Source organism: Spea bombifrons, chromosome 1 (genome assembly GCF_027358695.1).
Source record: "Spea bombifrons isolate aSpeBom1 chromosome 1, aSpeBom1.2.pri, whole genome shotgun sequence".
NCBI lineage: Eukaryota > Metazoa > Chordata > Amphibia > Anura > Pelobatidae > Spea > Spea bombifrons.
The window spans coordinates 142,253,704-142,267,681 of NC_071087.1; the positions used below are offsets into that span (position 1 = coordinate 142,253,704).

Here is a 13,978-nt window from a genome sequence, read left to right on the forward strand (position 1 = left end):
AAAGCAGTGCCTGTATTCAACTTGCAAGGGGAGCCAGAGTTCTCCAGAGCAAACACAGTGCGTCCTGGGGTGGGTGTTCGGTGTCGCTGAATGCCTCACTATCGAGGCATTTCAGATACACTATTGAAGCTTAAGAGGCGATCATTTATGGCAAACATTGACACCCTGGGCTGCCAATGGCCCCAGTTGCCATTCTCAGTGTTGCTGAATGCCTCGACATCGAGGCATTACAGCAATACTGTTTGGGTGAAGAAAGCGACCGCAGATCGATTTCTACAGCCGCTTAAAGTCATGACGTGTCTGGCACGTCAATTGTCATCAAGGGGTAGAGACTTGTTTGTCCAGCACATCCCAAGGATGCTCAATTAGATTAAGAGCTGGGGAATTTGGAGGCCAAGTTAACACCTTGAACTTGTTCCTCAAACCATTCCTAACCATTTTTTTCATTGTGGCTGGGCACATTATCCTTCTGAAAGAGGCCAATGCCATCAGGGAATACCATGGTCCTGAAAGGGTGTACATGGTCTGTAACAATGCTTAGGTAGGTGATACGTGTCAAAAGAGCATCTACGTTAATGGCAGGAACATTGCCCAGAGCATCACATTGCCTCCGTCAACTTGCCTTCTTCCCATAGTACATACCGGTGCTATGTGTTCTCCAGGTAAGTGGCGCACCCGGCCACCCATCTGATGTAAAAGAAAATGTGATTCAGAAGTCTAGACCACCTTCTTCCGTTGCTCAGATGCCTATAGTAGGTGCTTTCAGTAGTATACAGGGGTCAGCACGTTCTGACACCTTTCTATCAGAACCAGCATTAACTTTTTCAGCAATTTGAGCTACAGTAGCTCGTCTGCTGGATTTGATCACACGGGCCAGCCTTCGCCCCCCACGTCCATCAATGAGCCTTGGCTGCCCATGACCCTGTTGCCGGTTCACCGCTTTTCCTTCCTTGGGACACTTTTGATAGGTACTGACCACTGCAGACGAGCTACAGTTTTGGAGATGCTCTGACCCGGTCTTCTAGCCATCACAATTTGGATCTTGTTAAAGTCTGTCAGATCCTTACGCTTGCCCATTTTTACTGCTTCTAACAAACTTTGAGGACGAAATGTTCACTTGCTGCCCATTATATGGTGGTCATAATGATCTGTATAGAGGTTTTGGTTTATGCATGTGCTATCATGCTGCTTAAAGCTGGCCCTGAAGACAAGTTTTGTATTCCAGCAGTTGTGGAGTAAGCTTACAAACCACATTTGTCTTGGTCCATGATAGCTGTCCCAGATGGTTGAGATTAATCTTGCATAATATACAAACCTGATCCAACAAGTGAAACAAAATTTGTCTAATATGTTTTTCTTTTCTTAATGGCAAAGTATGGAATAATTTAGCTTATGAACTAAATGTTTCTAATGAACCTAAATATTTAATGCTTTAACTGGTTCTTCACATTGCCTGCAAATGTGACTGAAGTACCCTTAGCTTCCTGGAGTACCCTTGTTTTTTTTCAAGAGCTCTTACAATTATCAGTCTCACTCATGTGGTCACATGCATCATCAGAACACTTTAGTCAGCTCAGAAATATAATATTAGTGACAGATAATGACACCTATGATGGATATAATATAATTTATCCTTTAATGGTTCGCGATCTTTCTGATATGTTCGTTTTGGTAGGCTTCCCCTTCAGTTCGCAAATTACCTTTTGTTCCTCAATTGCTTTAGTGCCTTGATTCTCTATTTTTTTTTAATATAAATAATTGCTTCTAACACTGGTGCAATCATTTACCCTCCTGCAGCAGTTCATATCTATTAAATCCCTTATTATTCAGCAAGCAGTGCACACAGTATTCATGTCTTAGTATTTCTTGCCACCAATATTTGCATGATTTCATTACGGGAAGTCATGATTTTATTAAAGACATAGAGGCGAGTATTGGGCATCAACTCTTTCTTTACTTAAATAGCAGCAAAGAAAAACTACATAAAAAAATATAACATAGCAGGGATGCCATAGACTGACCTAACTCCGCCTCCACCAAAGTCTATATAAACCCCTGTTAAAACAAAAAATCCTCTTTCTTTGACGCGTAAAGAATCGTCTGAAAACAGGGGAACAGTAGAACTTCCAACAACGTCCATCCGGCACTGACAACTGCAGCAGACATATGGACTAGAAATCTCCACAGACTAAACAACTGAAGAAGTAGATGAACTCCGAAATCAACCAAATCCACAGGGCTTCAAGCTAGAAATAAAGAAAAACAGTGTGATATATATTCTAGCAATCAATGAAAACAATCTAAAATGTAGATAGTTAAACAAAGCATGTTATAATAATTCTGGTCAAAAAAGGGCAGGGAAGAGAAAAGAACGGTGGGACAATAGTCGCCTCCGTGTCTTTAATAAAATCATGACTTCCCGTCATTGAGCTTTGTCAAGTGCCGTGAAAGCCCCTACAAATTTGCCCAGATCTTTTATAAAAGACTCCCCAAAAAGTAAGCCATCAGCGTCCTTACCCATCTCAGTCAAAGCTAGATTAGCTAATTTCGGCTGAATTTTAAATAAAATTGCCTTTCGTCTCTCAATGGCAATGGAGGTATTGATGTTACCCGCCATACAAATTGCCCTTTGAATCCAGCCACGCACCACCTGGGGATCTAAAGGCTGTTGGTCGCATAAGGCCGCATCAGACAACTCAAAAATCTTTGTAAGTGGACCAAACATATCAAGAACTTTATCTTGACAAGACTTAAGAGCCGACTCGAGACACCTGCGGGGGTTCCAACCCAGTTTGTTTAGGAATTGAACCATTTTAGGATCCACTTCAGGGGTAACACAAACGTTGCCCGGTACCAACAGGCGGGGGCATTCTGCCCTTAATTTATTCCTTGTCTCTTTAGACAGAGGGCGCCTGACCTTGTTCTGAAGGTATTGTGCAATATGATCAGAGGGGACCCACTCCGCTGACCTAGGATGATGTAAATCATCAGGCTCAAAGAGTGGCTCACCCAAAGGATCTAAAACAGCCTCAGAGTGGGTAGACAAACCAGGCTTGCCATGTGGCGCCCGTGGGGGAGTTCGAGAACGGCAAGACTTTTCGCCAGTCCGAGAACAAGTCTCTGACTCTTCCCCGGACTCAGAAGGGATGTCAGATTGTACCTCCTCCTCTGACTCTACTGACGAGTCGGAATCATGTTCACTTAGCGCTCTGGCGCATTTCCATTTTCTCGCTTTTTCTGCCTGGCGAGTACAGGCTGTTTTGCGCACATTAGCGCTCTCAAGGATGGGAAAATCATCATCGTTCATCATAGTTCTGGAGGTACCTGCCCTACAGGACTTACGAAGAGCTTTTCTGCCTGTACCGCTAGCTAGACGGTTGAAATTTCAGGAGGGGCCACAGGGGAAGGTTCCCTGGGGCCCGCCACCTGTGCACGCTGAAATGCCTGTGCAATAGAGCGAGACAGTGATGAAGACATGGAGTCCATAGCGGAATGAATAGCTTCTGTCAAAGAGTGCTGTAGGAGATCCGTAGCGTCTCCTTGTGGGACAAGTGGATGCAATCCACAAGATGGATGCACAAGAGGGTTGCCACCCCCTTGAGACATTTCCTGTGGGGCATCAAAATCCCCTGCGGACAAAGAAGCAGCTTTCTTAGACATAACTAAATGTCAGAATAAGCAGATCAAAATTCTAGAGGATCCAAACTATCCAACCCTTACAAAAGTAAGAAGGATGAAATTCAGTGGGAGTAGAGAAAAAAACCCACCACAAGCCAGGAACACTCTTAACAGCCCAAAAACTAGGATAATAAATCAGAAAATAGGGAGACAAAACTGCGCACAAGCTACCTGTTATTAACACCACAGAAACTCCGTTACCAATGGATCTCCGAAACCACGCCCCAACGTCACTCGCGGCAAAAAAACACCTCAAAAGAGGTTACATTTCATCATGGACAACAGGGAGACAGAGTGAAGATGCCTGGGATATCTCCCTAGAAAAAACGAGCATTCAAAATGCTGAAAAAACGCAAAATTCTGAGGAAACCGGCAAATTACGAAATCCAAGATGGCGGCTGCAACAAGGAGGCGGCGAGTGAAGAAGAAAAAAAGGAGAACAACTCTATTAGGGAAGAAAAAACTGCTGAAAATATAGGGAAAGATACAGTTAAAGTAAAAGGGGGAGAGAAAACTAAATAAGGTGGAATATAATCAAAAGAAAACACAAAAGACAATTTGAAATGATGAACCTAAAAGCAATATATGAATATAAGAATATACATGAGGTAATAATAAATTCAGAAGGGAATATAAAGTAGAAAATCCCCTAAATAGAAAATATACTACAGATAACAAAATACACATTGAGAAAAAATGATGTGTACTTAACTGGCATCCCAGCAGCAAAGAAAGAGGATTTGTTTGTTTTATCAGGGGTTTATATAGACTTTGGTGGAGGCGGAGTTAGGTCAGTCTATGGCATCCCTGCTATGTTATATTTTTTTATGTAGTTTTTCTTTGCTGCTATTTAAGTAAAGAAAGAGTTGATGCACAATAGGAGCCTCCGTGTCTTGTAATAAAATCAGCAATATACATTATATGGAAAAAAATATGGATTTAGTTTGTGCTTCATACCACTGTCATAGGATGCTTTGCCACAAGTCAGTGAAATTTCTCCCCTGCTAGATCTGCCCCGGTCCACTGTAAGTGCTATTATTGTGAACTGGAAGCATCTGTGAGTGAAAACAGCTCAGCCATTAAGACCATGCACACTTAAAGAGAGAGGCCACCGAGTGCTGAAGAGTATAATGAGTAAAAATCGCCTCTGGAAGCTACATCAGCACAAGCACTGTGTGTCTGGAGATTCGTATAGCACTAATCTGCCTTGAACCTTGAGAGAGGACTCAAAAGAAGGCTTGAGGATCTAGTAACAAAAGAGATTTTTTTAAAATAATCCCCATATCACTTGGTATCATGCATGTTCTTTACACATATACATCACTTAATCGTGGCTCCTTTTGCTAACATACTTTCTTTCTCTGAGTGACATTAGCTGCCATTATAAGGTTGTATTTTTACCATGTTATTTCTATCATTCCATATTTAGTTGCCTTTGAGACCTCCTTACTGATTTCAGCAAGCTACAGCTTGTACTTAAGTATGCTACAGCCCATGTACAGAAAGTGTACATAAGTATGTTCCCTGCTTACATTTTTAGGTTTTGGTGGCAGCAGCTTCGGTAAGAACAAAATGAAACAGAGTAGATAGCATGTAGTCTATCCAAAATATGCTCCAATATTAAAAAACAAAACAGGAGGAATGATATTTAGGATTTGTGCTACCCTAAGAAATATTACATTCTAAAATGTTATACGTCACATGCATAAAAAGGACTAAGAATCACTAACATGAAATGTTACATCCTGCTAATTCACATGTGTGTCTCTTAGTCATTTGTAGATGATTGTGTACGCCATTCGAGCGTGTGCAGCTATAATCCACTTCATCCTCCGTCATTTGTGTGCCATTATTACACCTCTTTATTAGATGGTATGCATAAAATGAAATTACTGGTGCAATCAAAGTGTACTATACAAGCAATGCTAGTTTAATACTACTTGGCTTTACTAGTGCCACAGCAAAAGTGTTGTCTACGCCAGGGACACACTGCGGAGGCACACTTATAACAGTGACCCATCTGGTCAATATTAAACAGGGCACACTCACCGAGGTGGAGCAGGGTCATGTAACACAACATTATGGTAGTTGCACAGTAGCTGTGGTCAGGAACCATATAGGCGGTAGGAGAAGCAAGTTTAAGTGTAGCAGGAACTAGTATGTTGGAAATGCAATGATTTAACGAGGAGGCCATGTTTTAAAAGCCTTACAGATGTACATTGTGCAATGTGCTGCACGTTCAGCTGCAGTAAAGATCTGGAGAGAGGACACAATGTGGTAATGCTCAGGGAAAGTGTGTGGCAGGGTCTGTTACGCTACAAACATTTTTTAGTAATGACAAAGCAATCCATGTTTGCGTCGAGGACGTTGTGTTTGTGAACTTTCAGCAGCTGTCAGCCCCTGTAAACTATGGAACCCAAGTGGCATCTATATATGTGCATGTGCACCGTACCATACACCTGCACAAACACTAGGCGTGAACGTTCATGGGCATTTCTGGATTGAAGTGCCATGTCCGTGCCATTGGCGCACAAAGTGTGCTAGTTCTTGCAAGGGAGAGTGTCTTAATTCAATCGATACTGTATTTCGCAAAAGAAGGCAGGTATCAAAAAATGTCAGCGGAGCGGTTCTAACGGTTCCTATCAAGTGGAACAATTGTTACTTTTACGTTGCAACTCACTCGTAATAAAGTTGAGAAAGTCTTGAGAACTGATTGGCTGTCACAGGTCCCATCTGGTGTAATGATTTATTAATTGCAGGTTCTGTTTGTTTGAAAAAATAAGACAGCAGTTATATCAGCACATTTGCAGACATTGCACAGAAACCCGAAGATTGTGAGTGACAGGTTAATTATGAGTTACCTATACAAGAACAGCGCAAATAAAATTCCACCTCCCCCTTTCCTGTTTTCTGGACAAAATGTTCTAAGCCGGTTAAAACAAAAAGCACCATACGAGTGATGACAATAGCAGGACCACAAAAACTTGAGTTGATGAGAAATGCATACATTATGACATTATGTGCGGAGTTACAATACGATCCCATCTGTTTGGAATTGTACACAGGATTCCACTAATTTGTTTGACACTTAACCTAACAACTTGAATACTATTAAGATATATTGTAGTGACAAAGTGCTTTCAAATAAAAGGAACCATATCTTTGTGTTCATTTTTAACAGTGACTTGTACCAGGTCAATGAAGCATTTAAAGAAAACTGGCATTTCTTGCACAAACAATGCACTCTCTTCAGGAGTAAAGATTAAGAGTCATGAAAACATTTCCTGCCTGCAAGCAGACAATGCCGTAAGTCAAATAAAGTAACTTATACTTTCTTAAATACCATCTTAAATTTTAAGCTTATCCTAAAAAGTATGTCTTCTATCTTAGAAATTTTAGTGGCATTTTTTAACCCATTTTAAACACCCCTTGAGGATGAAGGGCATACTATTGCTTCCTCTTCTATTTTAGCTCGACAGGTAGAGTTGCCTATCAATGGACAGACAATTGAGCCTCCAAGTTCAACAGTGTAATGGTGCTCAGTCTGAGCATTGTTATACCGAGACAGTTTGAATGCCTTAGCAGAGGTTTGAGCATTCTGTTCCAACAGTGTCCGCAAGTAAACAAGGCCCCAGAGAAATTAATTGGGGATAATCTCAAGTTACAAGAGGGATCATCATGGTCTAAAAAGACACCAGAGGATCACTAGTCATTTAACACCACCAAAGCAGTGAAAACATTAAAAAAACAAAAAACTTTAAAAGCCTTCACACAGGGCAGGCCCAAGACAAAATGCCGCCTGGGGCGAATTTTAAAATGCTGCCCCCCCCCATTATCTACCCTTCCTCTCCCTCCCTCCCTATTTTCTACCCTTACCCCCCCCCCCTCATACTTACCTTTCAGCAGTCCTGCGGCGAGTCTCCCTGTTCGGTCTCGGTGCCGGCTTGTAATGCTGAGTGCCGGAAATGAGGTAATCTTCCGGCACTCAGCATTACAAGCCGGCACCGAGACCGAACAGGGAGACTCACCGCAGAGGAGAGAGAGAGGGGCACCGAGCGGGTACTGACAGCTTGGTAAGCGAAAACCACTCGGTGCCCCTTTCTCTCTCTTTCGCTTTAAAAAAAAAAAAAAGTGCCGCCCCTTCAAAAGTGCCGCCTGGAGCGGTTGCCCCACTCGGCTCCATTGTCAGGCCGGCCCTGCCTTCACATATACCGCTTATTATTTAAGGCCACCAACCTAACAAGTATTCATAGAGTATTATAAAGTGTATTTTCACCCTTTAAAAATTAAAGCAAAATTTTAAACTAACAATAGTGAATGGCGCTGAAATGGTTTATTATCTCCCAAAAAATAGCGCTATTACGTCTGTACGAGAAATGTGCCACAAAGAAAAAACTGTAATATGAAAATACAAAATACAACACTTCTGTTTCATTATAATAATCATGTATACTAATCATATTATGAATTACAGTTAAGTATTCCTGAACAAGGGGCGCTATTTTGGTACCCTTTAGAATTGGGGTGCATTAGTTGCATTGAACAAACATTGCAGGAAATGTAAGCATATCCGATAAACAATGGAAGGTGAGTGTCTGTGAAGCTTGTAGGTGTGCAGCACTGTTCAGATAAATGATTTGTGCGAACATTTCAGTCTATTTTACTTAATTCAGCACAAACATCAGTGTGCGTCAATGACTAACAGATTTAGGTATATAGATCTACTGCAGGTCATATGTCAAATTGACTCAGAATACAGTACTTACGACATTCAATAAATTAATATAATTCAAATCTTTAAAAGACGAACACCTACATCTAGAATTCACGCAGCTGTGAATGTTAACAGCAAAAAGTAATTGTTAAAAGGAGCTCCTAACAAAATACCAACAGCAGAGATTTACGTCTCAATGTCTTATTGTGGAATTATATTATAATATTATAGGGAAGGTGAGATACATTTAGGATAAAACAGGCATTCTCACTCTTATGTCATCAAACCAAAACGAGGCTTTACCGATATGCATGTTTTTTTTCTGTTTTGTTTTTTTAAGAATTAAAACCCAAAGCTGTTTTCTATGTTTTGTGTGTTTTCTCTGTGCTTGGTTGAAAAAAAAAGTCGTTTTTCCACAATAAATACATATTTGCATTCACAGCTTGAGTGTCTCGCTCATGGTACCGCACTGTGGTTTCCACATACCGATGATGTATGTTCCCCAAGAATAAGTGACAAAGCAGTTCTTAGAAATGTAGGGCGATGCGCTGAACGTTCTTGTCCCTGTAAGAGTCTCCAGCTGCAGCTTTACACCAAACCACCGCTGCTCGGGTTCAAGGCGATGCGAGAAAAACATTTTTCATATCTAAATTTTAGGAAATAAGTAACTAAAACTGGGCTGCCTATCAAATACTTGCCTTGCACTCTGATCATCATGTCAAGCAGGACAGAGATGACTTGAGGATCGATTTGTCAGGGAAGTGTGCAGGGTTCTTGGTGCTGTGGAATTCCCTACATTAAAGCTCGGTTTGAGCCGAAATCTTCTTGCAATTTTGATTTTGTTCATCTTTTTGGTGCTCCATCAAGTAATTTCACTCTGTACCACCACAATTTCCACTCCTATCCGTGTGCGTGTACCTAGCTTGTGTTTGGATTATGTGCCTCTGCCGGGTGTTTGGCAGAATTGTTACCCGTCCTACATTAGCCCAAAGTGATAACTTTTTTGCCTCATCTTGCCTCCACCCAAGCCGTCTTTATTGAACTATCCTCTTCTTTCCAGTCATTCCATTAATGGCATCATTAGCTTCTGCTGGTTAACAAGTAACCGCACCATATATTGCTCTTAATCCTACAACAGAGCTGGTGGCTCAGGCAGCAAAGGTCACAATACGAATGCGTTTAGAAGGACCTCTCTCGCTCTCTGTGCGAACAACTTATCTTGTCATGCCCACTGGAAGCAGGGATGGAGCAGAGTCATGTGACGTGAGATAAATTCACATGACTCCTCTGGGTTCCTGCTTCCCCTGTTCGGTACAAGAGACTCTGCTCACACAGCTAAGCAGCCTGGACCCTGCGGACGATTATTTTCAGCCGTTAATGCTATTTTCGGTCAATATGTTTTGGCCACCGATATATTTGTGCATCCCTAGTGAACTCTTTGTTCCAATAAACTTCCTTTCTCTGCAGACATGGAGGCTGCCATTGCTGTTATTTATGTTAGATGTTTGGGTGTTTTTCCCTGCTCAAACACCATACATTTCTTTATGGCAATGCTATTGAAGTCCGTTACTCCATAGACTTTTTATTAGTGAAAGTGTGCGGATGGGTGATCAAGTCTGTCTATTTACAACAGGCACTGTTATAAGAAATCAGGGTGTTTGTCTAGTAGTTGGAGCTAGCAGAACTAGAACACGCAATAATAGCTAATATGCAGCTGTATAAAAATATATTATGCAAGAACTACAATTGTAAAAACACAGCATGATATTAAGTTTTTATGAACTTTATTAACAGCCTAAGTAGATAATCTTAACTAATACTAACTAGCAATAACGAACTAATGTTAATTCTCATTACAACAATGCATCAAAAACAAAAGATCCATGTACAATGACGGTTGAGGGTTGGCCTGTAGACCGCAAGTGCGTACCTCCCTGTGTCACTGGCAAACAACCGGTGATCGGGTCATTGGAAATTTAGTTCGTCTTTTGTTTTTTTTATTCCTCCCCCATTTACAGTCATCTCCGCTTTAGAGTTTGTGGTGTGGGGAGTTTCCTTGGTTGTAATGAGCTCTCCTTGGCATTAAAAACCAGGTTAACAATTGAGACCTTCTTCCTGCTGGGATCTTGGTGGGACTGACCACTCTGAATTTTAGGAAGATTGGCCTTAGCAGTTTGGGACACCTTCTCTTGGGCGTAAGTCTTTTGTGGAGGACCCATTGGCTTGGCGAGTGCGCTCAAACATTTATCCACGGTGATGAGCTGCTTCCTCCTTACGGTGTCATCTTTGTCTTGCAAGCACTGTTTTGTGTCCTTTGAGGCAATTCTTTCATTCACCGACTTGAGTACCTTCTTTTTGGGCATCACCTTATTAGCTGGGCCCTGATGGCCAGGGACCCCGTCGGAATCTGAGCTATCCGATTCATCAGTGCTGTCATCCAGATCAGGCAGGTGTAAAAATGATCTGGTTGAACTGCTGTGGCGTCGGCCTTTACTCTGCTTCAAGATCTCCTCTGCTTCCGCCCTTTTCTTTGGATCACAATACTCCAACAATGTAGTGCAGAAATGATGTCCCACGGACTCCAGGTCTTTGGTGCTAAAATGGGTCCCACATCTTTTTCCCAGCGTGGATCCACAGTATGTGGACTCCAGAGTGTAGCTATTATTCACCCCCATTCTCCACACAGCCACACGGCCTGTGCCCTCCTTGCTTTTCTTCACTTTAAACTTGCAGTCTACATAGGAAAACTTTTCTGGACAGTTCTTGGCAAACATGAGTGGGAAAACCCGCTCGCCAAAGTTGCCCATTGCAGACTGACCGCGTTTGGCAGAGCAACCATATATAAAGGTGTTCTGTTTTCCGCTGTGCCCGTGAAGATCACAATACAAGAGGACCTTCCGTTCATCCTTCATACGCTGGATCATGTTGCGGGTAAACCATATTGATGGAGCAGACTCCTTCAACTTGCTCTTATATAACCGGTTTAAGTCCTGACCGGCAAGAGAGCAGCGGTGGTTTCCCACAATCACTCCATCTGGATTCAGCATGGGCACAACCTTAAAGACAAAGGTGTCTCGCAGACGACAGGCATCTTTATGGGAACTCAGAATAAAATCCAAGAACCCTTTCATTACCCATGAGCTGTTGGTCTCTCCTGGATGAACTCTGGCTGTTACAATAACAGCTTTTTTCTTCCTCCATTCTGTGGCTGTGGTGGTAGGGTTTGTGATGGTCAACTCATGCACCCTGTTACCAGCTAAGGACTGGCAGAGTACCCGGATGTTACAGTACTTGGTCTTTTTTGGGTCTTTGGCGATCCTGGCCAAGTAGTCCTGAAGGTTAGAATAGGTGTATGGGTAGCTGTATGCAAAATAGCAGGTGTCCATGTCATGTGGGAACATGAAGCTCCATGAAACAGAATAGTAGGAACTCTCGTACTGCCTCAAGTTGTTATTGTAGTACTTGATGTCGTCGCCAACTCTGTGCCAGCCAATGCGGCGGGTTTTGGCTTCCGTTTCAGAATACATGAGGGGCCGCATGCCTTGGCTGTAAAGGCTATTGGGCTTCCTGAAGTTGACAATAGTGAAGCGATATGGCACGTTGGCTCGTGTGTTTGTCACTCTGAAGTAAAACCACTGAGTGTGACGCTCGGTGTACAGGTCAGTACGGAGAGTTATCTGGTAGTCATATTCACCAGTCTGGACCACCTTCTGGAGATTCCCACTCTCAAAACGTGCTTCAAAAGCCAACGTGTTCCCAAGGTCTCTGCAGCTCTCAGGTATAACATCCTTCAAGGGGCAATTCCCTCCTGCTTTTGAGGCTGTGTAGCAGGGTTCCTTGTCCCCTTTATTTGCAAGATAGACCACCCTGCCTGCCGTGGAACAGACACATGGTGATTCTTTCTTTTGCCCAGTGGCCTGGTACATGGGCTCTGGAATGGAGGGACTCCAGTTGATATGTTGAACTTTCTCCTGGAGCACCTCACATTCTTCAGGCCATCTCGGCAGTTGATGAAAGCTGTCAGATGGCACCCCATAGAGATCCCGTCGTCCCTTTAGTCGGGCAGATCGTTTGACAGACTGGTCATCCAACATAGTCTGGGGGATCCTTTTGATAGGGGGCTTGTGAAGGTTTTTTCCTTCAATCGCAAGATGGGTCATCTTGCCTTTTGTGGACTCCACGCTCGGTGGGTCTCTACGTCGCATTTTGGCCTTGTCCAGAGGCTCTGGAATAGAGAGACTTCGCTTTGGGACACCTCACAATGTCCCTCAGATACGCCTCTTTCCCGTTGAGGATCTGCTTCCTTCTCCTCCCTCAGACACTCCTCTTTCTGCTGCCTCTGCTGCTTTCAGCCTGATAGAAGCTGCAGTGATGTCACAATGTAGCTGTTACAATGGGTACAACGTAACCATGGCAACCTAAAGGTTGATGTACACATTCGTGTGTGTGTGTTTGTTTATATCTATATCTATTTATATATATCTATATCTATATATATGTGTATATATATATATATATATATATATATATATATATCTATAGTGTGTGGTTAACCGTCTTCTGCCAAGAATTTATCTAGATGGATTCTACAGACCCTCCCATTCATTTGGAAACTGTACCACATGAAAAGGTTTTAAAAATGGAAAATACAATCTCATCAATAAATGGATATTTATGCTCTCGAATTAACATCCCTTTGCTGCCATTTCAAATTTTTTTAATCTAAACTGAATCTTTGTTTTCACATTCATTTAACATTCGTATGGGGATTTTAAATCTGCAACTTTGCAGGCCCCTAGTCCCTGTTTTTTAATGCATTATGCAGGCCTATGCCCAGCAATAAAATGCCTTTTTTAAGGTATGTTCTGGCTAAAAATACTATTCTCGAGTATAGTTAATGAATCCTTTGTAATGTAACCCTTTTTATGTTTGTTACAGAACCTAGTGATAACTTGAGAGAAATACTACAAAATGTGGCCAAACTTCATGGAGTCTCAAACATGCGAAAGCTGGGCCATCTGAACAATTTTATTAAGGTAAATATCTTGTTTTCCTTTTCCATAATGTTCTGGTGCAATTTCTATGAATTGTGCTTAAATCTATGTTTATCCCACTGAATTGTAAAGATGGGTTATCTAGTAGAAACCAGCTGAAGTAAAAATGTGTACTTTATGGGATATATATATCTCCCATAATGTATTGATGTGAAAGCTTTCAAGCTATCAGAGTAAATATGAAACTTCCTGTAGCCAGTAAATACAGTGAAAACGTATTCAGACCCCTCACCGGTTCTCTCACATTACTAAATTATACCAAGCAGCTCCGTCCTACTGAAATGTATTGGATTGGAAAGAGATTAATGTTCATGTTAAATAATAGTCTGTAAACCAGTTGATTTTTTTATTTTTAAATGGTTGGTTAATTAAGAAGATTAAAAACAATAACTATCTAGTGAATTTAGGCTGTTAGGAAATATAATTTTATCCAACATGAAAATCTCTGGGTTATAAATGAATTATATTACGGTAAACCCACAGTGTTAGTTTTTATTTTACTTGTGAACTGTACGAACATTCAGAGTGGAAA

At 41.8% G+C, this 13,978-nt stretch overlaps 1 protein-coding gene across 1 annotated transcript; it reads right to left on the minus strand.

Annotated features, from left to right (window-relative positions):
- Positions 1 to 10,410: 10,410 nt before the first annotated feature.
- LOC128472519 (cytosolic carboxypeptidase 3-like) lies at positions 10,411 to 12,597 on the minus strand. Its single transcript, XM_053454410.1, has one exon. The coding sequence runs from the start codon at positions 12,595 to 12,597 to the stop codon at positions 10,411 to 10,413; it is 2,187 nt and encodes a 728-aa protein (XP_053310385.1).
- Positions 12,598 to 13,978: the final 1,381 nt, after the last annotated feature.

Coding starts and splice junctions, on each gene's coding strand:
- LOC128472519 (XM_053454410.1), bottom strand. CDS start 12,597: ATGCGACGTAGAGACCCACCGAGCGTGGAGTCCACAAAAGGCAAGATG.